The sequence below is a fragment of the Oryctolagus cuniculus genome, chromosome 16 (genome assembly GCF_964237555.1).
Source record: "Oryctolagus cuniculus chromosome 16, mOryCun1.1, whole genome shotgun sequence".
Taxonomy (NCBI): domain Eukaryota; kingdom Metazoa; phylum Chordata; class Mammalia; order Lagomorpha; family Leporidae; genus Oryctolagus; species Oryctolagus cuniculus.
Window position 1 is genome coordinate 23,531,022 of NC_091447.1, and position 21,301 is coordinate 23,552,322.

The following is a 21,301-nucleotide window of genomic DNA, read 5'->3' on the forward strand; positions in this document are numbered from 1 at the left end:
TCAGGATGTAGCTAAATATCCAACAATGCAAAGGACAGCCCACACGGAGAAATCTCCAGACAAAAATGTCAATAGTCAACAGACTCTGAGTTAAAACAGTACCCACTCTAAACAAATTGTAGGAACACAAAACTAAGCTGGTAGGAGTCCTACCCCTTTATGACTGTTAAAGACTATGCTGAGAGTTTACCAGTAGGCAAGTAGACTCCTTCAGGCAGCCAGAGCCGAGGTTACTGCACGCCTCCCCAAGTGGCATCAGGCTCCTGTAACACTCATCATGTTGCAGCTAAGAAAATGCACTCCCTGCAGATAACTAACTCCTAAGAGGGAAAAATAAAGAGAAACATGACCACCAACTCCCAAGAGAGCAGGTAAAAGGGTAGAAAAAGCTGGCAGTAAATCATTTAGCTTCCATCCAAAGGGAATGGAAACAGCAAGAGAAGGAAAGCATTTTACCCTAAACAGAGTCAGAAGCAGTGGTTGGGGTAACTGGGTCCTACTGGATCCTGAGAACCAACTGTTAAATCTGCCAAGTTTGCAAGCATGGTGATAAATCCTTGGTAATCTGCAATCAGCCATAGTAGGCCATATAGCATGTAAGTAAAAAAAAAACACTACAGGTGCCAGTATTGTGGCACAGAGTGTTAAGCCACTGCCTGTGAGTGCTGGTCCAAGGCCCAGCCACTACACTGCCGATCAAGCTCCTTACTCATGCACCAGGAACGCAGCAGCAGAAATCCCAAATGCCCATCACAGCTGGGGCTGGGCCAGGCTTAGGCCTGGAGCTGGGAATGCAATCCAGGTCTCCCACTGGATGGCAGGGACTTAAGTGCTTGAGCAATCTACCACCTGCTGCCTCCCATGGTGCACACTAGCAAGAAGCTGGATCAGAAGCACAGATCCGAACCCAGGCATGCCAATGTCTTCACCACTACACCAAACACCTGCCCCAGAAAATCATGTAATGAAATACTGTGCACATATTAATATTGTTGGAATATTTGATATGGAAAGACAGTCATCAGTTAAATTCAAAAAGGACTTAAAAGGAGGTTTAAAATAGTATATTCAGGATGAACATATTTTTATAAAAATAAAATTGTGCTTAGCATGTACTGAGAAAAACTAATATATAGCATAGTATGATCAACATTTCTTTTTCTGCTTCTATAATATGCATATATTATATGCTTTGTTTGTTTATAATAGAAGTTAATGGGAATTGAGCTTAGTAGCAAAATCCTTATCACCAAATATCAGAATTATGTGTATTTCCTAATTATTTCAGCTTTTTAAAATGCACCTGCTCAAAATCAAAGCTCATCATTTTATTTGGAATAATATTTGCTTGAGAACCAAATGGTCGTGTAAATGAGAAAGCAGGTAGGTATAATAAAAAGACAGAAAAGGAAGTGTCAAAACAACTACAGTCTTTTGTTCCACTGTCTATTGCAGTGTATTAAATAAAACAACAATTAACCAAAGACACCTTTATTGTTTTAGTTTTCAAAAAACAAACTCTTTTCTTCTTTTTCCAAAATAATCATGATTAACTTACAAAATGGGTATACAATATATCTTCAAAGCATTTCCCTTGAACGGGAAACTTAGCTTTATGGGATCTAAACATTAAAAAATTAAAAAAAAAAAAAAAAAAAGTGTTGTTGCCACCAGAAGACAACACAGAATCTAGCGTAAGTCAAGGAAATCTGCTCATACTTCAGGCCCTTCTCCTCCCGGGACCAACTGCATAGAAGAAAAAAAAAAAAGAAAAAACGAGTTGATTAATGAAAACATCACTGTACCTACAAACCCTGCCTGCCACATGCTCCTCACCAACCAAGGCCACTCACCCTTCCTCATTTTCTCCAGGTCATCAATATCTGTTTCCAGTTCCCAGTACCACCAATTAATACTTAGTGTCTCAACAATGATTCCTAACCAAGCAAAAGTAAAAAGCCCAGCAAACTAATCCTTAGGCCTAACACCTTCTCAAGAGCTTGGCTTTAGGGCCCTGACTACCAGACAATCTCTTTCCCACCCTAAGCACCACCAAGCCACGGCATGAGTGAAGCAACCGGCAACATTACTAGTTAGGTCTGTAAGCCCTGTCCCACAGAAACAGTTTTAACGTGTCTTACCATTGTTATATTATTTCCATTTAGCAAAATCTGATCTAATTTAGTGATCCTTCTTCCTTCCGGTGTGATTTCACTAAATGAAGTGATAAAACAGAAAGTCAGGATAAATGGTGGTAACCAAAGGCAGCATTTTAGAAACACCTTCTCTCTCTAAAAAGGTAATGTTTGTATAAACGAAAGTTCAGCAATTATAAAGGTGATTTTCAGAGATAAAAGTTATCCACTGGGTAATGTACACTCTTCATCAAAAGCAAGAGTAGACCAATGGATATAAATAAGATCCATAGCCAAGGGGGCTGGCACTGTGGCTCAGCAAGTTAAACTGCTGCCTGCAGTGCTGCATCCCATACAGGCACTGGTTTGAGTCCTGGCTGCTCCACTTCCAGTCCAGCTCCCTGCTGATGTGCCTGGGGAGGCAACAGAGGGTGGACCAAGTGCTTGAACCCCTGAACAGATGTGGGAGACCTGGGGAAAGCTCATGGCTCCTGGCTTCAGCCTGGCCCAGCCCTGGCATTGCAGCCCTTTGGGGGAGTAAACCAGCGAATGGAGGATCTCCCTCCTTCCCTCTCTTTCTTTCTCTCTGTAACCTGGCTTTTGAATAAATAAAGCTTTAAAAAAGATTCACAGCCATGAGACTTATCTTCAAAAAAAAAAAAAAAAAAGGTGGAACCTGCCAAGATCAAATATAAAATATTTAGTAGACTCACTCTTTAACATTTTGTATTACTACTGATTTCTACCCACTAAACTACTATGTAACTAATACTTATCACTTACATTTTACATTATATAGTTAAATGTTTTCATCATCAGGTCCTTGATATGACCTGAGCCTTAAAATCCCTGCACGTTAACATCTGTTACCTTCAAGCTTTGTCTCCACTAATTTCCTAGCAATTCAGCAACAATTACATAACTTTTACAAGCATTAGTAAATAAAAGTTGCCTCTACTTCCATTTTGCTGACTAAACAGTACTTAAAATGTCCTGAATTTGAAAAAGAGCCGAGTTCTGTCATTTTTAGCACTACTCACAATTCAGTGACATCTTCCAATACCATATCTGAAAGGTGGTGTTAAGGAAATAAACACTCCAGGTTGAAACAACTCTGGTTTCTGCTTTCATTCAGTTGTAATGATAATATTTAACACAAAGGCTCATAATAAAAAGGCTGACTGTTGGTAGGAATGTGACCTTCTTCCAGTATACTCACCTCTGAAAACACCATCACAAGTGCCCTGAGATGAACTGACTTTTATCGTTAACACCCAGAAACACACTGTCTACGGTTCTGTTATTAAATAAACAGGAAAAAGCCACAGCACCACGTTTTAAAAGGATACTGACGAAGTCATCGAAGCCAAGAAGGGTGCCAACAATTTCCTTATCACTCTTCATCACAATGTGAATTCTGGATCCTATACATTTATCCACAAGCTCTGCGTGAGCAAAAAGATTATTTTACCCATTCATCATTTTAGCACATACTCGAGTGCACGCTGGCATTTGTTACTTGCCAAATTCAGTGAAAATTAAACTAGGAAGAACATCCCCCTTTGGTAACCTCGGATCTTAAAATGCAAACCTCTGCGCTCCCACTACTTAATCAGAAGCCTTTCCACTTCTCCTTTCTGTGCAGCAATCTATCATGATTGTGGCTTTATCTTTATTCCAGATCACGTGATTAATTTAGGGACACAAACACATCCCCCCAGACTCTTAAGCGCCACGAGCCCGGACACTGTGCTCATTTTCGCCCATCGCTGGATCTTCAGTGGACAGGGACGGGCATTTACGGGGCTTTCCACGAGCCTAATCACTGAAGTCCGTCAACGCAACCACTCCTCGCCGGCTACACAATGTCAGAGGCCGCTGACCGTCGTCGCGGGAGCCTCCTGTCACCTCCTCCCTCGCCAGTGAAGCCCCGCGGTGCTGGGGGCAGCTTCAGCACCTCTGGCCAGCCTGGCACGGGGGGCACAAGGTTTACTTGTCCAGTACTGTCTCCTCCACTGGCTTGTGTACCCTTCGGGAGCGATGGCTGTGGTTTAAGGTCGCTGTGGACTAGCACGCAGGAAGAACACGGGCTCTTACTGAATGGATGGATGAATGAATGAATGAATGGCAAACAGGGCTAGTTTCCAGATTCCTCCTCTAAGGCTCGTTCCACAGCGCGCTGCTTCCCGCTCAACTCCCAGACACACAACAGGGTGAACCCCATCTGGGGATCCCAAATGCCACTCCGGACACGGCGCCGCAGCGCTCCCAACAAACACGGCCGACGGTGCGCTCGCCCAGTGCGGCCCTCTCCCGCCCACGGTTCGTTCCGGGGGAGTCCGAGGAGCTGCCTCCAGGGGCAGGAGCACGTTACATCGCAGCAGCGGCCTGGCGCGCAGGAGCTCGGGAGCCGGCGCGAGCCGCGGAGGGGAAACGCTCGGCCCCACACATAGGCCCGCTACCAGCCAGGGGTGCCTCGGCCGCAACCCCGCGGCCCCCAGTCCTGAACCCCAGCCTCCCGCCCCAGCTCCCTCACAGGAAAACCATTACCTAGCGGCAGCAGCTGCGAGGGGTTCGTAGTAGCGTTAGCCGCCATGGCTACGCCGGAAGTGGCCTGCGTCCATCGACGTTCCACGGTGACTTTAAAAGAGCGCGCCTGCGCCTTTGCCCGCGGCCGGGCAGGCTCGACCAATCGCAGGCCGAGCGGGCGGCCGGCGTGCTCCACGTGGGCGGCGCCCGCGCGCTGCCTTGCTGGGGAGTGGGAGTCCTGGGGTGCTGCCCTGCAGATTCGTTCCCAGGCTTCGGAGAGACGCTGAAGATTGCTAACCTCCTGAAGGAGTTCGTCCTCCGACCGAGAGGACAGCGCATAAGGAAACTTTTGGCTTGTTTTCCCATAAAATTGTCTTTATAAAGACTAGTAAAAATCAGTATTTCCCGCCACCAATTCACTCTTTGACAGAGTTACAGTGAGAGAGACAGAGAGAGGTCTTCCGTCCGCTGGTTCACTCCCCAAATGGCCCCAACGGCCGGAGCTGGGCCGATCCGAAGCCAGGAGCCAGGAGCCTTCCCTGGGTCTCCCACGCCGGTGCAGGGGCCCAAGGACTTGGACCATCTTCCACTGCTATCCCAGGCCATAGCAGAGAGCTGGATCGGAAGAGGAGCATCTGGGAATACAACTGGTGCCCTTATGGGATGCCAGCACTGCAGGCGGAGGATTAACCTAGTGTGCCACAGCACCGGCCCCAAAAACATTCCTTTTCTTGAGGCTTCTGTCCCGGTTGCTCCTCTTCCAGTCCAGCTCTCTGCTGTGGCCAGGGAGTGCAGTGGAGTATGGCCCAAGTGCTTGGGCCCTGCACCAGCATGGGAGACCAGGAGAAGCACCTGGCTCCTGGCTTCAGATCAGCGTGGTGCACCTGCCGCAGTGCGCTGGCAGCAGCGGCCATTAAGGGGTGAACCAACGGATAAAGGAAGACCTTTCTCTGTCTCTCTCTCTCACTGTCCACTCTGCCTGTCAAAAAAAAAAAAAAAAAAAAGTAAAAGAGGGGCCAGCGCTGTGGCGTAGCAGGTAAAGGCTGCCTACAATGCCGACATCCCATATGGACTCCGGTTCAAGACCAACTGCTCCTCTTCCAATCCAGCTCTCTGCTGTGGCCTGGGAAAGCAGTAGAAGATGGCCCAAGTCCTTGGGCCCTGCACCTTTGTGGGAGACCTGGAAGAAGCTCCTGGCTCCTGGGTTCGGATCAGCACAGCTCCAACCCTTGTGGTCATCTGGGGAGTGAACCAGTGGATAGTGCCTCTTCCTCTCTGTAGTTCTGCCTTTCAAATAAATAAGTAAATCTTTTTTTTTCAAAATGGTTTACACATTTTTTTTTAAATGTAAAATTTTGTTTTATACTGAGGATTTATAATAGCTTTTTCCTTTTAACTTGTTGCTACTTTCTTAATTTATCATCCTTGCTGTATCTAAAACTCTGTAGTTTATTGAAAGCTTATTTACTACTTATTCAACAAAGTATTATCTAAGGCTATCACCAGATGTCAGTCTAAGTTATGTGTTAATATCATCACACTTAGAAAACATACTTTTACGTTTCTGTTTTGAAAATAATAGCAAATTCTCTGCCTTTGTCTATTTTACATTTGTATCCTAGGAACTCAAACAGTCTAAACATGGGAGGCCACAAAGATCAATTATTCAAACAACAAACAGTTGTTAAGCAGCCATCATTCCTTCCTGGAACAACCTGATGAGTGTAAAAGTGTGTGGGAGAGAAGCTTCTTCTGCCCTTCTAAAGATGAATGGGAGACAAAGTCAAGTAATAAACATTTATGTACAAGGCGTCATGAAATTTAACACATGAAGCAGAACGACTGCTTTTAGCTTCAGGGATTTTAGGGAATTCAAACCCCTTCTAAATGTCAAGCCTGTCCTGGTTTTCTGTTTGATTTTTTTTGTTTGTTTTTCAGTACCGATCATGTGCCAAGACGCTTAGAAATAAACCTCTAGTAATTAAAACCATCCTCTGAGGCGAGATCATCATGAAGTTACACTTGCTCACTGGCCACGTAGACAGCTTGGGAAACTTCACACAGGAATTGACAGGCGTCTAGTGTTGAAAGATGAACAAGAATTGGGTAGGCAGAAAAGCAGCAAGCATGGCATTCCAAGTGGAGGGCCCACCATGTGCAACTGGCATGCACCCACCTGTTAACCTCGCTTCCCGCCCTCTCATTTAAGCCTACATACTTCCTCCCTAAATTTAGCAAAAGCCTTTCTTTTTTTTTTTTTATGAGAAACAGCTTTTATTTCTTCTAAAGATTCCTTATATTTTTTTCCCTCATAAGATTTTAAACTCTTAAAAATGCAATTTCCTCTTTCAAAGCACATGCCATCTTTAAAAAAAAAAAACTTAGCAATGTACATTTGCACTCAAAGAAAAACCTGCAGCGTCATTGTCTTCTGACAGAAGCCTGCACTTAAACCCCACGCAGTTTTCACAGGCTCCATCTTTATCAGTGAGGGCCTCGAGGCCACCAGCATTCAGTGCACTATTGATGGATCCTTATTTCCCTGGAAACACAGGACCAGTGATGGCTCCTCACTACAGCTGTTTCTGAATGGCTGAGCAGAGGTCTCCCTCCGAGCAGTCAGAGGAACTTGAGGATCCAAGAGGAGGGTGGAGGAGAAATACTTTAGGTCTACCTGGCATCCTGGCAGGCCACCCACCCGTTTGGCCCTCCGGTCCCACAGCAGCTCATCGCTTACACACCGTGGGGAGAGTCAGGGCGACGGCCAAAGCCTTTCCTCTCTCAAGTGTTTTCCCTCAACAACACCAGTCTTTTTTTTTTTTTTTTTTTTTTTTTTTTTTTTTTTTTTTTTTGACAGGCAGAGTGGACAGTGAGAGAGAGACAGAGAGAAAGGTCTTCCTTTGCCGTTGGTTCACCCTCCAATGGCCGCTGCGGCCGGCCAACCCCAGTCTTTAGTGATACTACCTGATTGCATTTCTTGATGTTCCTTCCCCCAAAATCCTGGGAAAACCCTGTTCATCCATCAAGATGTGCTGGAGTTTGACCCACATTTTTCTGACACTTGCAACGGCCATGTTATAGCTCTTACAATGTTTCCAGTGAACTTCTTCTAATGATCTGTTGACAAGGCTACCTCTCCCCAAAACACTGTGAGGTCTCAAGGCCAAACACAGTGGGAAGCAGCAGCCGCTAGTGATTAAATCCACGGGTTCTGAATTAGGTGACGTCAGTTCACATTCCAGCTTCACCATAGTTCCCTTTGTTGGATCATCAGCAAGTTCCTAAGCTTTTTAAGTCCCAAGTAACCCCTTGGGGGAAATGGGGATAAGAGTATCTACATGCACTTGTTAGATTGTTTCGAAGACTGAAAGAAATGATCCATGAAAACAGCATCAGATGTGGCACACAGTAAGCCCTATTAAATAATGTGAGATAGTATTACTGTTTCCTAATGCCTAAGGTGATGGCAGGCAAAGGCCAGTGTTACATGAAGTTTACATTGCTGGCTGGCATTGCATGATCTTATGTTTATAACCAGATACAAGCCATGTACGGGAGCAATTTCTTCCCGTTCTTCCATTCTTTTCCTTCCCGTTCTCCTTGCTCTTCCCCTTTTTTGGATGCATTGTGCCTATCGCGTTTGTACATGGACTGTGGTGTCTCATGAATGTTCCTGGAATTGATTCTATTTTACCCTACTAATCAACATTCTCCTTAATCTTCATAAGGTTCTAGATACAAAGTAATGCCAAGTTTGTGAAATTCTCTTTTCCTGTTTTTTCCCTTCTTTTCCTGTTTTATTTTCATTGTACCATAATAAGAGTATGGACAAAATGCAAGGCATTGTCATTACCTGACATAGCTAAAAAATTAGAAAAACATACTCTAAGGAAGTCAGTATCTTAAATTTCCCATCACAAGAACAGGATAAACATTAGCAATTTTCAATGTCATTCAAGAAGACTAAGGAAAGTCTCTTTGGCTCTGAAAAGTGAGCTATATATAATTCATTTACACAGTAGATTGATGGGTTTATAGGAAGGGAGTGGTTTTATTTTACTGAGTTTTTTTCCCCGAGTCAAGACACAAAAAGAAACAACAGCCAATTCCAGAGACAGAATTTATTTAAAACAAACTTGAAAATTTCATAGCTTTGTGTCTCAGGGATTTGTCTCCAATTAGCTGTTCTTCACAGAGAAGAACATAAACTAGAATTTATAATCATAAAATAATCTCCTGCTGGCACTTTTTAAACAAAGGAGAAATTTCTATTCTTTCCCAATACATACTCACCCTGTGGCCAATATCTTGTTAATGAATTTTTTCTACATTAATACAACTCATTTAAAAGCTAATGTAGGCCGGAGCCGGCTCACTAGGCTAATCCTCCGCCTTGCAGCACCGGCACACCGGGTTCTAGTCCCGGTTGGGGAGCTGGATTCTGTCCCGGTTGCCCCTCTTCCAGGCCAGCTCTCTGCTGTGGCCAGGGAGTGCAGTGGAGAATGGCCCAAGTGCTTGGGCCCTGCACCCCATGGGAGACCAGGAGAAGTACCTGGCTCCTGCCATCGGATCAGCGCGGTGCGCCGGCCGCGGTGGCCATTGGAGGGTGAACCAACGGCAAAGGAAAACCTTTCTCTCTGTCTCTCTCTCTCTCACTGTCCACTCTGCCTGTCAAAAAATAAAAAAAAAAAAAGCTAATGTAAAATAGTTGTCATTCTTAACAATTATGGACCCATCTGAACATTTAGAGATGGGAAACATGCTGTAAATTTCCTTACTCTCTCTCCCTATTTTACCAATAATATATTTCTTTGTAGCATTATTTTAAATAATATATTTTTAAAACATTTAAACAACTCAATAGTTATGAATAACAATTTTATCTCAATTGAAAGCTCTACAATGCAAGGTGATACTTTTATAAAACCAGACAATGAATAAAACAGTTGAACCAGGAAGTAAATGACCAATGTCCTCTGTCTTGACACATTAAGAGGATGATCAGTTATATTTTAATTCTAGCTATGTATATCAAACCTATCGTGTCAGGAAAAAAAAAAACAGTGACCATATATTATATACAGGGAATAGTATAATTCCAAGCACAATTCTGAGCCCATGTCAAGAAATTTGTAAATATAAAAAGAAATGTAGAGTAACATCTTGAAAAATTTCTGAAAAAGAAAGGAAGGAAGGAAGGAAGGAAGGAAGGAAGGAAGGAAGGAAGGAAGGAAGGAAGGAAGAAAGAGAAAGAAAGAAAGAAAGAAAGAAAGAAAGAAAGAAAGAAAGAAAGAAAGAAAGAAAGAAAGGAAGGAAGGAAGGAAGGAAGGAAGGAAGGAAGGAAGGAAAGAAAAGGAGGCCAGCGCCGTGCCCTCACTTAGTTAATCCTCTGCCTGCAGTGCCGGCATCCCATATGGGTGCCAGGTTCTGGTCCCTGTTGCTCTTCTTCCAGTCCAGCTCTCTGCTGTGGCTTGGGAGGGCAGTGGAGGATGGCCCAGGTGCTTGGGCGCCTGCACCCACATGGTAGACCAGGAGGAAGCCCCTGGCTCCTGACTTTGGATTGGCGCAGTGCGCCGGCCGTGACAGCCATTTGGGGAATGAACTAACGGAAGGAAGACCTTTCTTTCTGTCTCTCTTTCTCTCACTGTCTAACTCTAGCTGTCAAAAAAAAAAAAAAAAAAAAAAAAAAAGGAAAAAAGAAAGAAAAAAATTTTTGCAGTTTTTTTTTTTTTTTTTTTTTTTTTTTGGATAGCATTAATATAATTCTACTGGAGGCTAGCACTGTGGCACAGCGGGTTAAGCTGATGCCTGTGAAGCCATATCCCAAATGAGCGCCAGTCCCAGCTGTTCCACTTCTGATCCACCTCTGTGCTATTGTGCCTGGGAAAACAGCAGAATATGGCTCAATTATGTTTGCCATCCATGTAGGAAACTCGGATGGGGTTCCAGGCTCCTGGCTTGGCCTGGCCCATCCCTGCTTTCTGCAGCCGTTTGGGGAGTGAACCAGCAGAGGGAACTCCCCTCTGCCCCCCGTCTCTACAAGTCTGCCTTCCAAATAAATAAATCTCTAAAACATAAAATGATTCTGCTGAATCATAGAAACTAAACTTCATTAGAAAGTCTACTGTTACCCTCAGTTATGCTTAGGCTGGAATGGAGGTACTTACACTTCAATACTAGAAGTGAAAAATAAACCCTGAGGTTACCTAAACTAAGGGATGCGCAACTAGTTATGGCAATGTCATAGTTGGTTGTAGTAATATGAAGTTCTATCTGAAGCCGGCACTTATCCTTTAGTTTACTACAAAACTGTCCTGGATAAAACTTGCTTAATCTGTTAGTATTCCCTTTAAAATCATATGAGATTCATTGTATTTTTTTAAGTGTAGTGCTATCACTAAAGTAATTTCAAAACTGTTGTAACAACAGATACCATATATTTTAGGCTTCCCAGAGTACTAGATGGAATGAAAAAAATATTTTTAGTTTGCTGTGCTAGAATAATCATTTTACATTGTTTCCATGGAAGCTTCCTTTATTGTCAAGGACATCCTGCTTCAGATGTTAAGTTGCTCCCAAAACTGCTGTACATATTATTTAAATGAGGAGAAAGAAAAATTGAAACGAGATAAACAATTAATTTAAAGACTGAATACACAGGGGCCAGTGCTGTGGTGCAGTGGGTTAAAGCGTTAAAGCCGTGGCCTGTGCGGCGCCGGCATCCCATATGGGCACTGGTTCGAGTCCTGGTTGCCCCTTTTCTAGTCCAGCTCTCTGCGGTAACCTGGGAAAGCAGCAGAAGATGGCCCAAGTGCTTGGGCCCCTGCACTCACGTGGGAGACTTGGAGGAAGCTCCTGGCTTCTGGCTCAGGATCGGCGCAGCTCCAGTCCTTTTGGTCATCTGGGGAGTGAACCATCGGATAGAAAACCTCTCTCTCTATCTCTACCTCTCTCTGTAACTCTGTCTTTCAAATAAATAAAATAAATCTTTAAAAAAAAAAAAAGATGCCAGCAGGTTGTCAAATATTTGAGTCGAGCAGAGGGGCCTAGGCCAGAGTCTAGGGCAACGAAGGAATTGGAGAATTAACAGAAGAGGCGTCCAAAATGAAGGGGTGAAAGGGAGGAAACTTAAGAAAAAAAGTTAAAGCAGAAGGTAAGAGGTTAGAGATCCAACCCCAGGAGAAAAGAGCAGGTGTGCGGGTGGCTCCGCCATGCCCCGCCCCCATCCCCCTCAACCCCCACTGGCCCCGCCCCGCCTCCGTCAGGTCCCTCCCCGTCCTGTCCCGCCCCTTCGACCTCGCCTTTCAGCCCCGCCCCGCTCCTCTAAGCTCCGCCCCCGCACGTCAGACTCCGCCCCGGCAGGTCCCTCCCATCCTTACCCGGCCGGCGTCGCCCGCGGCCGGCGTCGCGTCAGGTGACTGCCCGGAAGCTACGGAAGCGGATGAAGGAAGTGGGGCCGCGGGCCCCGGGGGCGGCGCGGAACTGCCGAAGCTGCTCGGCCCGGCCCGGGCTCCCTGCGCGGCCCTCATGAGGCGCCCTCGCTGACACCTGAAGCCCGCCGCGCTGTGTTTTCCGGCGACCGCGAGGTCGTCCGGCCCGGCCCGCAGCCCTCCGCGGTGAAGCCGTCGTGGTGAGGGCCCGCGGTGGCTACCCATGGAGACGGCCGGGAGGGGCAGCGATGGCGCCCCGCGGGGGCCCGTCCTGCACATCGTGGTGGTCGGCTTTCACCACAAGAAGGGCTGTCAGGTGAGGAAGGGGCCGGGTCCCGCGACCCAGCCGGCGTTCGTCCCCCCGCCCCCCACAACCCCTTGGCCCCTAGCCCCCGGCGCCCACTGCCCTCTTGCCCTCTTCCGCCCGACTCTGCTGGCGTGGAGCTCCATCCTCCCCACAAATCCTTCTTTCTGCTGCCCCTGAAAATTGCGTGGCGAGCTGCGGGGATGCGGCTTGGTACGTGCTCGCCTTTGGGGGTGTGGGCGGAAGGGATGGGAGACCGGTCAGCTTCTCCAGTCGCTTGCAGGGGACTCTAGAAAAATTCAGCGCTTGGACCGTGTTCAACTAATGAGCGCAGTGAGCACACGCGCACAAGTCTCGGGCTGCTGCACGCACAGGCTGGCGCCGTGGGAGAATCGACTTCCTTTGTTGATCGGTCGGGAGGCTTAGAGTCTGTCCTGTTAGGGTTGTCGATCGGCCCCGCCCCCTCGCCGCTGGCTCTTAATTGTGCTGTTTACCTCGTCCTGGGCTGGCCATTTGGTGAGATTGGCTTGATCAGTTGCAATAATAGGAAGTGGATTTACCACACTAAATGTGCAAATAGAAAGGCATTGTTAAGCTTCTTCCCTGACTCTGAAACGAAACATTTGCACTGTATGTTTTGTAGGCAAAGGAACAAAACAGAAACGGGAGTCTTTAATGGGTCAGCCAGCACTGGAAGGCAGTGATGTCATAATGTGCCAGTGAGCAGTAAATTAAAATGTTTTTTTCTAAGAATTTACAAATACTAGTTACTACCATTGGTTAATATAATACTTGGTTTCTTGCCTTTCACAAAAAAAAAAAAAAAACTAGTATTTTAGAAGATGTATTGGCAAGAGTTAAGTTCATTAGAGGATTGAACCAAAGCTGTGAGGGGCGTGAAAAGATGGTTGGGTTATGTGTTTTAAACTGCTTAGCTTTAAAATGTCGTATTCCTCATCCACTGCATACTAATGATGTAGAAAGACACCGAGAAGGAAGTAGTACTGTTCAGTGTGCTAAGAAAAGAATTCCACCCAGAAACAGTAATTGCAAATTTATATATATATATATATATATATGTATTAAGATTTATTTATTTTGAAAGAGTTACAGAGAGAGGGAGAGACAGATCTTCCATCTGCTGGTTCACTGCAGATAGTGGCCACAAAACAAGGAGATTCATCTAGGTCTCCCACGCAGATGGTAGGAACCTCAGCAGTAAGCCATTAGCAGGGAGCTGGATGGGAAGTGGAGCAACTAGGACATGAGCCAGTGCCGGTGCAGGATGCTGGTGTTGCAGGTGGGGGCTTTACCTGCTATGCCATAATGCCAGCCCCAATACAGAGAATTGACTTGAGATTGTCACATGATAAACATAGTGTTCATCATTAGCAGATTTTTCAGTATGTTACAACTCCATGTGTTTGAATGTAATAATCTCTTTATAAACTTTCTTAGTTGCAGGGAGAGTCACTGAAACATTCGAGGAGACAAAATGATCTTGCTGAGGTCACACTGCTAAACAGACCTGCACAAAGACCTAGGTTTGCTTCCCAGGCCATGTGTGTTCATTCTGCTGTGGCATTTTAGTCGTCTTTCAGGGCATAATAGGATGGGAAGCCATTTGAAACCACAATGAATGGCGCTTTGGATAAGACAGGAGAAAATACCTGTACAAGTAGGAGATAGAATGAAATCTCTTGCTGTCATCTGAAACCAAGATTGTTTTCTATTTGTTTTATTGGTGAAAGTAGTACAGTTTGTATTTCCAGAAATAAAAAAAATGTGTAAGACAAAATATAATGCTGCTTAGAGATGAAAGAAATGGAAAACAGATTACAAGATGAAAGAGGCACTTTGGGCTGCAGTAGCCCGGTGGGTACGTGAGAGCTCTCTGGCTTTGTCTTGATTTCAGCGGTGACTGGTTTTATCAAATGAACACTGTCAAGCGGACTGGATGACATGTTGTGGTTACAACTCCCATGACCTCCAACTAGTCCAGATTGCATAATTTTTCTTTATATCTCTGTTTCTTCTACCACATTCTTCATAAGAATTCCAGATCATCCACTCAAACTCCCTTCAGTGTCCAGATGAGTCACCTGAAGCCCAGAAAAGTTAAGTACTTTGAGCTAGTGTGGCACTAACATTGAAACTCAGATGTCCTTAGTCAGTATAACTATATCTTGCTCTTGTAAAAATACATATGATGGTATTTATCATTTTAACCACTCACAAATGTAGAGAGACATTAAATAGATTCACAAATTGCATAACCATCACCCGATCTGTGCCCTAAACTTTTTCATCCACAACAAAAACTGTACCCCTTAAGCAGTATATGAGTATATATATATATATATATTTAAGATTTTATTTATTTGGAAGTCACAGAGATCTTCCGTCCACTGATTTACTCTCTAGATGTCCACAACAGCCGTGTTTGGGCCTGGATAAAGGCAGGAACTAAGAGCTTCAACCAGGTCTCCCATGTGGGGAGCAGGAGCCCAAGCACTTGACCATCTTCTGCTGCTTTCCCCAGGTCTTAGCAGGGAGCTGGATTAGAAGTGGAGCAGCCAGGACTTGAACCGGTGCCCGTATGGGATGCTGGCATCACAGGTGGAGGATTTACCTGCTGTACCACAATGCTAGCCCCACAAGTAAATCTCTTTTAATAGCGCTTTGAGGTTGTAGGCTTTTAGAAAATAAAATAAAATAATTTGTAATCTAAATGGTGCTTCACAGCGACAATGGCAATTTTATTTTTAAAATAAATTTACTTGTTGGGTTATTGATAGAATGGAAGAGAATGCAAAGTATTCTGTCACAGGACCTTGAAAGATGTTAAACCCCATTTGGGTTGTTTTTCTCAGGTGCTGAGTGGCTTGTTTTATTACTGTAGCTTTTTAAAAATCACACATACCTCTTTTATAGCAGAAAATGAAGTACTAACACTGGTTTTGCAAATCAAACTTGAGAGTGTGCTATAGCGAGTCAAAGTTTAAATGCAGTAGTGATTTTTAGATCTGTTATGGGTTCTGTTGCTTTTGCAAGAGTCAAATATTTGTAATTTTAATGGAATTATAAGGATTTCTCAGGAAAACTTCGGTGTACTTGTAATTATTTGTTAGTTTTTATGGTTCCCTTGTGGAAGTTAGTTGGATCAATGATAATGATTTCTGGAGTCTATAGAGAGTTGTTTGGGGACGTGGATCATCCAGGAAACCTGTGGTACTAGCCTGATTGTGTTGAGGGGCTGCCAGCACAATCAACCAGTCCACTCAGCAGAGCAAGTGAATGACAGTCTCACACCGGGCTGGTTGATGACACTGACAAGTAAAGTCCATCAAAAACAAGAAAGCTACTGGAGACTAATTTGTACAAATTCATGGCAGTTCATATAGCTGGAACAGGTTATGTAAAGATGTATAGTAGTATTAGAAGATGAGAAAATTATTTTGTTCAGTACATTTTTTCATTTTTAGTTACCCTACTTTTTCCCATTTTAGTCTTATTTTTATAAAATATTAAGACTGTTGATTTTTGCTGGGTAGAGGAATATTATAAAAGCAATGTACAGAAATTTCCAATATATAGTATATTAGTTCTTAAAGGATATTATTCACTTATGCAAATCAGTGTCTTCTTAGATGCCTTACAACTATGCTTTCTTCACCCTTTGAAATCCATGTTTTTTGTTTTGGAAAGTGTGTGTATTAACACTCTTAAGTCTTAGAATAGTCACTCTAGACACATTATTTTTAACAAGTGTATCAGTTGTTATCAGAGGCTCTGATTATGGAAGATTTTCCCCCAGACAGATTAATCAGCTAACCATTTCTCCGTTTTAAGATTTTCCTTCCAGGAGTAGAGGATTAAAAGTGCATGCCCAGAGTCCCATGCTTGTTTGTAATTTGTAACTTTTAGATTCAAGTGTGCTGAAGTAAAACCTTTGTTTAAAAGTAATGAATTTCAGCATTCTGCGTGGTCAAGCATGATCAGCTTTGTTGCTTCACATGGACTACAAGGTGAAAGCCATTTTCAGTTGCAAGTACAGCTTGTGGAAGATACTTCTTCATCTTGTTTACTGATTTTTTTTTACCTAAACATGTATTTTATTTATTTTTTTATATAAATTTTTTTTATGTGACAGGTAGAGTTATCCTCTGTTGGTTCACTCCCCAAATGGCTGCCACAGCCGGCACTGCACCCATCTGAAGCCAGGAGCCAGGTGCCTCCTCCTGGTTTCCCATGCGGGTGCAGGGGCCCAAGCACTCGGGCCATCCTCCACTGCCCTCGTGGGCCACAGCAGAGAGCTGGACTGGAAGAAGAGCAACTGGAACTAGTACCCGGCGCCCATATGGGATGCTGGTGCCGCAGGCAGAGGATTAACCAAGTGAGCCATGGGGCCGGCCCCCTAAACATGTATTTTAAATGAAAAATTCTTCCACTTAAAATGGAAATCTGTGATCTTTTGTTCACTTTTATTGGGTAACCGGTGGGAGATGTTCTTCTAAAGATAACCTGCTGATTTCTGGTGGTAGTTTTTCTGGTTTATTGAGAAACTTAACATTTACAGTATTTTAAGTGATCTACCTACCATAACATTAGAAATAGTTTTTAACTATTTATCCATTCCAACTCTCTCCTGAATATTTTTTTATTTAGCATTTAGCTAAGGACTTTTCTTCCTTAAAAACTTACCTGAAATCAGACTCTTTGACATGAAATAACTTAAATACAGCTCTATAGTAAATTTGCTTGTTAGGGATTATGTGTTCCAGAGTTTTGTTTGTTCCAATGTATAAACTATATTTTGGCAGATCAGATAATCTCTGCTGAATAATTTAATCAAGATATGGCAGATAAACTCTTCAGTTCTTTCATGGATAAGTTGGAAGTTTATTTTATTTTACTTTTTTTTTTTTTTAAAGATATATTTATTTGAAAGAGTTACAGAGAGATAAAGAGAGGTCTTCCATTAGCTGGTTCACTCCCCAGATGACTGCATCGGCCAGAGATGCGCCGATCTGAAGCCAGGAGCCAGGAGCTTTTTCTGGGTCTCCCATGCAGGTGCAGGGGCCCAAGGCTTTGGGCCATTTTCTACTGCTTTCCAAGGCCATAGCAGAGAACTGGATAGGAAGTGGAACAGTTGGTACCCTTATGAGATGCTGGCACTGCAGGAGCAGCTTTATCTGCTTTGCCACAGTGCCGGCCCCTAGAACTTTATTTTAAACACTGAAGTTAGTAGGGAATAGTTAATTTTCCAAGTGATGTCATAAAAGTTGAAATTTGGACTGGCGCTGTGGTGTAGCAGGTAAAAGCTGCCATTTGCAGTGCCGGCTGCTCTACTGATCCAGCTCCCTGCTAATGGACCTGGGAAAGCAGCAGAAGGCGGTTCAAGTATTTGGGCTCCTGCATCCCGTGAGAGAACTGGAAGAAGCTACTGGCTCCTGGCTTCAGATCTGCCCAACTCTGTTGCGACCATTTGGGGAATGAACCAGCAAATGGAAAATCCCTTCCTTTCTCTCTCTTTTTCTCTGTCTGTAACTCTGACTTTCAAATAAATAAATAAATCTTTAAAAAAAAAAGTTGAAATTGTTTCTTGATTTTAGACCACTTTTATAAGGTTTTTGCTTTTGTGTACATAGCTAGCAATTTTAATTTTCAGATAATTTTATTTATTTGAAAGGCAGAGTTACACAGAGACACAAAGGCAGAGAGAGGGCAAGGTCTTCCATCTGCTGGTTCACGCCCCAAATGGCCACAATGGCTGGAGCTGGGTCAATCCAAATCCAGGAACCAGGAGTTTCTTCCAGGTCTCCCACAGGGGTGCAGGGGCCCAAGGATCTTCGCCATCTTCCACTGCTTTCCCAGGCCATAGCAGAGAGCTGGATCGGAAGTTGAACCAGTGCCCATATAGGATGCCCAGACTGCAGGTGGTGGCTTTACCCGTTACACAATAGCCCTGGCCCCCAGATTGTACTTCTAAAAATTACAGAATTATAAACTAGAGCTAGTGTTAGCAATAGTTCCAACAGTGAAGCAACCAGAAACAGTGAAGTAAGTGGCACATTTTCCCTGCTGATCTGAGTGGGCTGGTCATGGGAGATTCCATGGGTAGCAGAATATTGTACTGCAGATTCAGGATTGAACTGGTTTATGTTAGGGTGACTTGACTATCTTAAAGCACTGAATCATTCAGATTTTGCTAACAGATGGCTCTCTGTTGGCACCTGCTTTTGGCAGAATTGTGTGGTGGCAGTGTGAAGCATTCAAGAGGTGTTGTGATTTTTGTTGGAGGAAGGAGTTTGGAACAGAAACAATAGAACTTTGGAGGGTTACCTGTTAGAGAAGAATAACATTGTAAGATTTTTTTTAAAAAGGATGTATTTATTTGAGAGGCAGAGTTACGGAGAGAGGTTCAATCCCCAAGTGACTGCTACGGCCGGAACTGGGCCAGTCCAAAGCCAAGAGCTTCTTCCCGGTCTCATGTGGGTGCAAGGGCCCAAGCACTTGGGCCATCATCTGCTACTCTCCCAGGCCATAAGCAGAGAGCTAAGTAAGAAGAGGAGCAGCTGGGACACAAATCAGCACCCATATGGGATGCTGGTACTGCGGGCAGAAGCCTCAAGATTTTACAAAAAAAAAATTATTGCTGGTTGTAGAGAAATTTTTTTCTGAAAAAAAGATTGTGTTTTCTGGTCCTCCACAGCACTTTTATTTCTAAACCTTAATATTTTGATGGAATTTTTTTTCCTCCTAATTTTGACTCTGCTTTTGTGTATGCTGAAATGACGAAAATATCTAACTTGACAGGACTTCAGCATTAACAACTTAGAACGCTGGAAGTTTTCATGGAGGTTTTGGCATCATGGCTGAACAGAGTGGGTATCAACTTAAAGAATTGGAATTTAGAGACATCTTCTTAGAATTCCTCTCTGCTTAAAAGGGCCTAATTTTCTGTCTTTAGGTTAAGCCTTTGATCTTTAAATCTTTGGTAGTAAAATGATTATACACTGTGGGTAACCTCCTTCATGTTATTAATGTAGTTCAGATGCTTTGCTGAGCATAGATTTTGCTAAATAAGAGAGGACTACAGGCTCCTTTCTACTAGGGTTGGGCACTGCAAGAGGAAGATGAAGATAGATTGGGTGAAGAGTCTACTTACCTACTTAATAATTTTAAGTAAGACTGGTCCAATTATATTTGGTTAAGATGCCATTAGATTAAAACCTTAGATTTTGGGGCCAGTGCTGTGGCACAGAGGGTTAAAGCCTGGGCCTGCAGTACCGACATCCCATATGGGTACCGGTTCGAGTCCCAGCTGCTTCACTTCCTATCCAGCTCCCTGTAATGCACCTGGGAAAGCAGTGGAGGATGACCCAAGCCCTTGGGCTCTTGCACCCATGTGGGAGACCTGGAAGAAGCTCCTGGCTCCTGACTTCGGATCGGCTCAGCTCAGTTCCAGCCTTTACTGCCATTTGGGGAGTGAACTAGTGGATGGAAGAGACTCTGTCTCTGCCTCTACCTCTCTCTCTCTAACTTTTTCAAATAAATATAATAAATCTTTAAAAAAAAAAAAACCTTAGGTCTTGGTAGGATATTTTTAGAAAATGCTATCCAAATCAATAATTTATAAATCATATTCCAGCTCTTCTTGAAAATGACTCAATCAGAAGTGAAAACCTAAGAGAACCATAAAAAGAAAAATGACATTTTAAAATCCTATATCCTAAACAGATCTGCTCTGTAACAACTGCTTTGTGACTACCCCTCCAGTTACTTTTCTGTGAATAGATTTAACCTTCTTAAATGTATTATACTGTAACCTATGCTACTGTAATACTGTTTTATAGTCTGCTTTTTCATGTAACAGTGTGCTATTAGTATTTCATATCAGTAAATGCTGAATTGCAACATTCTAAAATTGCTAAATACTGTTTTGTAGAAATACTGTTATTTAACTGATATTCTTTTTAAACACTTAATTGTTCACTGGTTTGAATAGTGCTACTAAGAACACTCTTGTTACTAAATCTTTGTGCCTTATCTTTCAAGTATGGGCTGTATTTTAGTCATTTTTTTTCTTATGGGTATCTTATTTAAATAGATTTTGAGGGGCCAATGTTTGGCCTAGCAGTTAAGATAATGAATGGGATGCCCACATTCCATATTGGAGCACCTGGATTGGGGGCTCAGTTCAGTTCCCAGTTCTGGCTTCCTACTGTTGGGCACCATGGGAAACGGCCTATGATATTGGTTCAAAGAGTTGGGTTCCTGTTACCCACATGGGAGACCTGGATTGAGCTTCCTGCTCCTGGCTTCTCCCGTGTCCAGTCCTAGCTGTTCCAGGCATTTGGGGAGTGAACTGCTAATGAGAGCTTTCAAATAAATAAATATTTTCAAAAGATTTTGAAACAATACACCGAACAGCTTTTTTTTTTTAATGTATTTATGTATTTATTTACTTTGAAAGTGAAAGTTAACAGAGAGAAGGAGAGACAGATCATCCGTCTACAGGTTTAGTTCTCAGATGGCCACAGTGGCCAGTGATGTGCCTGGCCAGAGCCAGGAGCCAGGAGCATCATTCCAGTCTCCCCCAGGGGTGGCAGAGGCCTAAGTACTTGGGCCATCTTCCGCTGCATTCTGCTGGCCATTAGCAGGAAGCTAGATCAGAAGTGGAGTAGCACGGACTTGAACTGGCACCTGAATGATTGCAGATGACAGCTTTACCTGCTATGCCACAATGCCGGCCTCTTAATACAATTTTAGTTAGTCTGAGTAACTCTGTCTTAATGGAAAGTGTTAATCATACTGTGACAGTCTCCCTTTATTTCGACATAAACTGTTTTGTACATGTCTCTGGCACAGCTTGGCTTTTTAAAAATATTTTGAGGGGC

The 21,301-nt window shown here is 43.7% G+C and overlaps 2 protein-coding genes across 4 annotated transcripts in view; one reads left to right on the plus strand and one right to left on the minus strand.

Moving 5' to 3' along the window:
- Window positions 1-1,475: 1,475 nt before the first annotated feature.
- LSM5 (LSM5 homolog, U6 small nuclear RNA and mRNA degradation associated) lies at window positions 1,476-4,843 on the minus strand. Its single transcript, XM_002713743.5, has 5 exons — window positions 4,686-4,843; window positions 3,485-3,580; window positions 3,176-3,203; window positions 2,142-2,214; window positions 1,476-1,746 (listed from the first exon to the last, which is right to left on the minus strand). Exons 1-5 carry the CDS (start codon window positions 4,729-4,731, stop codon window positions 1,714-1,716), a joined length of 276 nt encoding a protein of 91 aa, XP_002713789.1. The 5' UTR covers window positions 4,732-4,843; the 3' UTR covers window positions 1,476-1,713.
- Window positions 4,844-7,934: 3,091 nt separating this feature from the next.
- AVL9 (AVL9 cell migration associated) overlaps window positions 7,935-21,301 on the plus strand; it is a 75,945-nt gene continuing 62,578 nt past the window's right edge. The window contains exon 1 of one of the 3 annotated variants that reach the window (XM_051853280.2): window positions 7,935-8,072. In XM_051853280.2, coding sequence (XP_051709240.1) covers window positions 8,061-8,072 — 12 coding nt within the window. In that variant the 5' untranslated portion in view covers window positions 7,935-8,060. Of the gene's footprint in view, window positions 8,073-12,065; window positions 12,411-21,301 lie in introns of those variants that run through there. The other 2 variants (XM_008261619.4, XR_007922338.2) reach the window with 2 other exon arrangements.

What these genes read in the sequence shown, in the direction of transcription:
- LSM5 (XM_002713743.5), bottom strand. Translation starts at nt 4,731, where the DNA reads ATGGCGGCTAACGCTACTACGAACCCCTCGCAGCTGCTGCCGCTAG. An exon ending in TTGGAAGATGTCACTGAATT is followed by an intron (nt 2,215 to 3,175) that starts GTGAGTAGTGCT and finishes CACTTCATTTAG; the next exon opens with TGAAATCACACCGGAAGGAA. An exon ending in ATGGAAATAATATAACAATG is followed by an intron (nt 1,747 to 2,141) that starts GTAAGACACGTT and finishes TCTTCTATGCAG; the next exon opens with TTGGTCCCGGGAGGAGAAGG.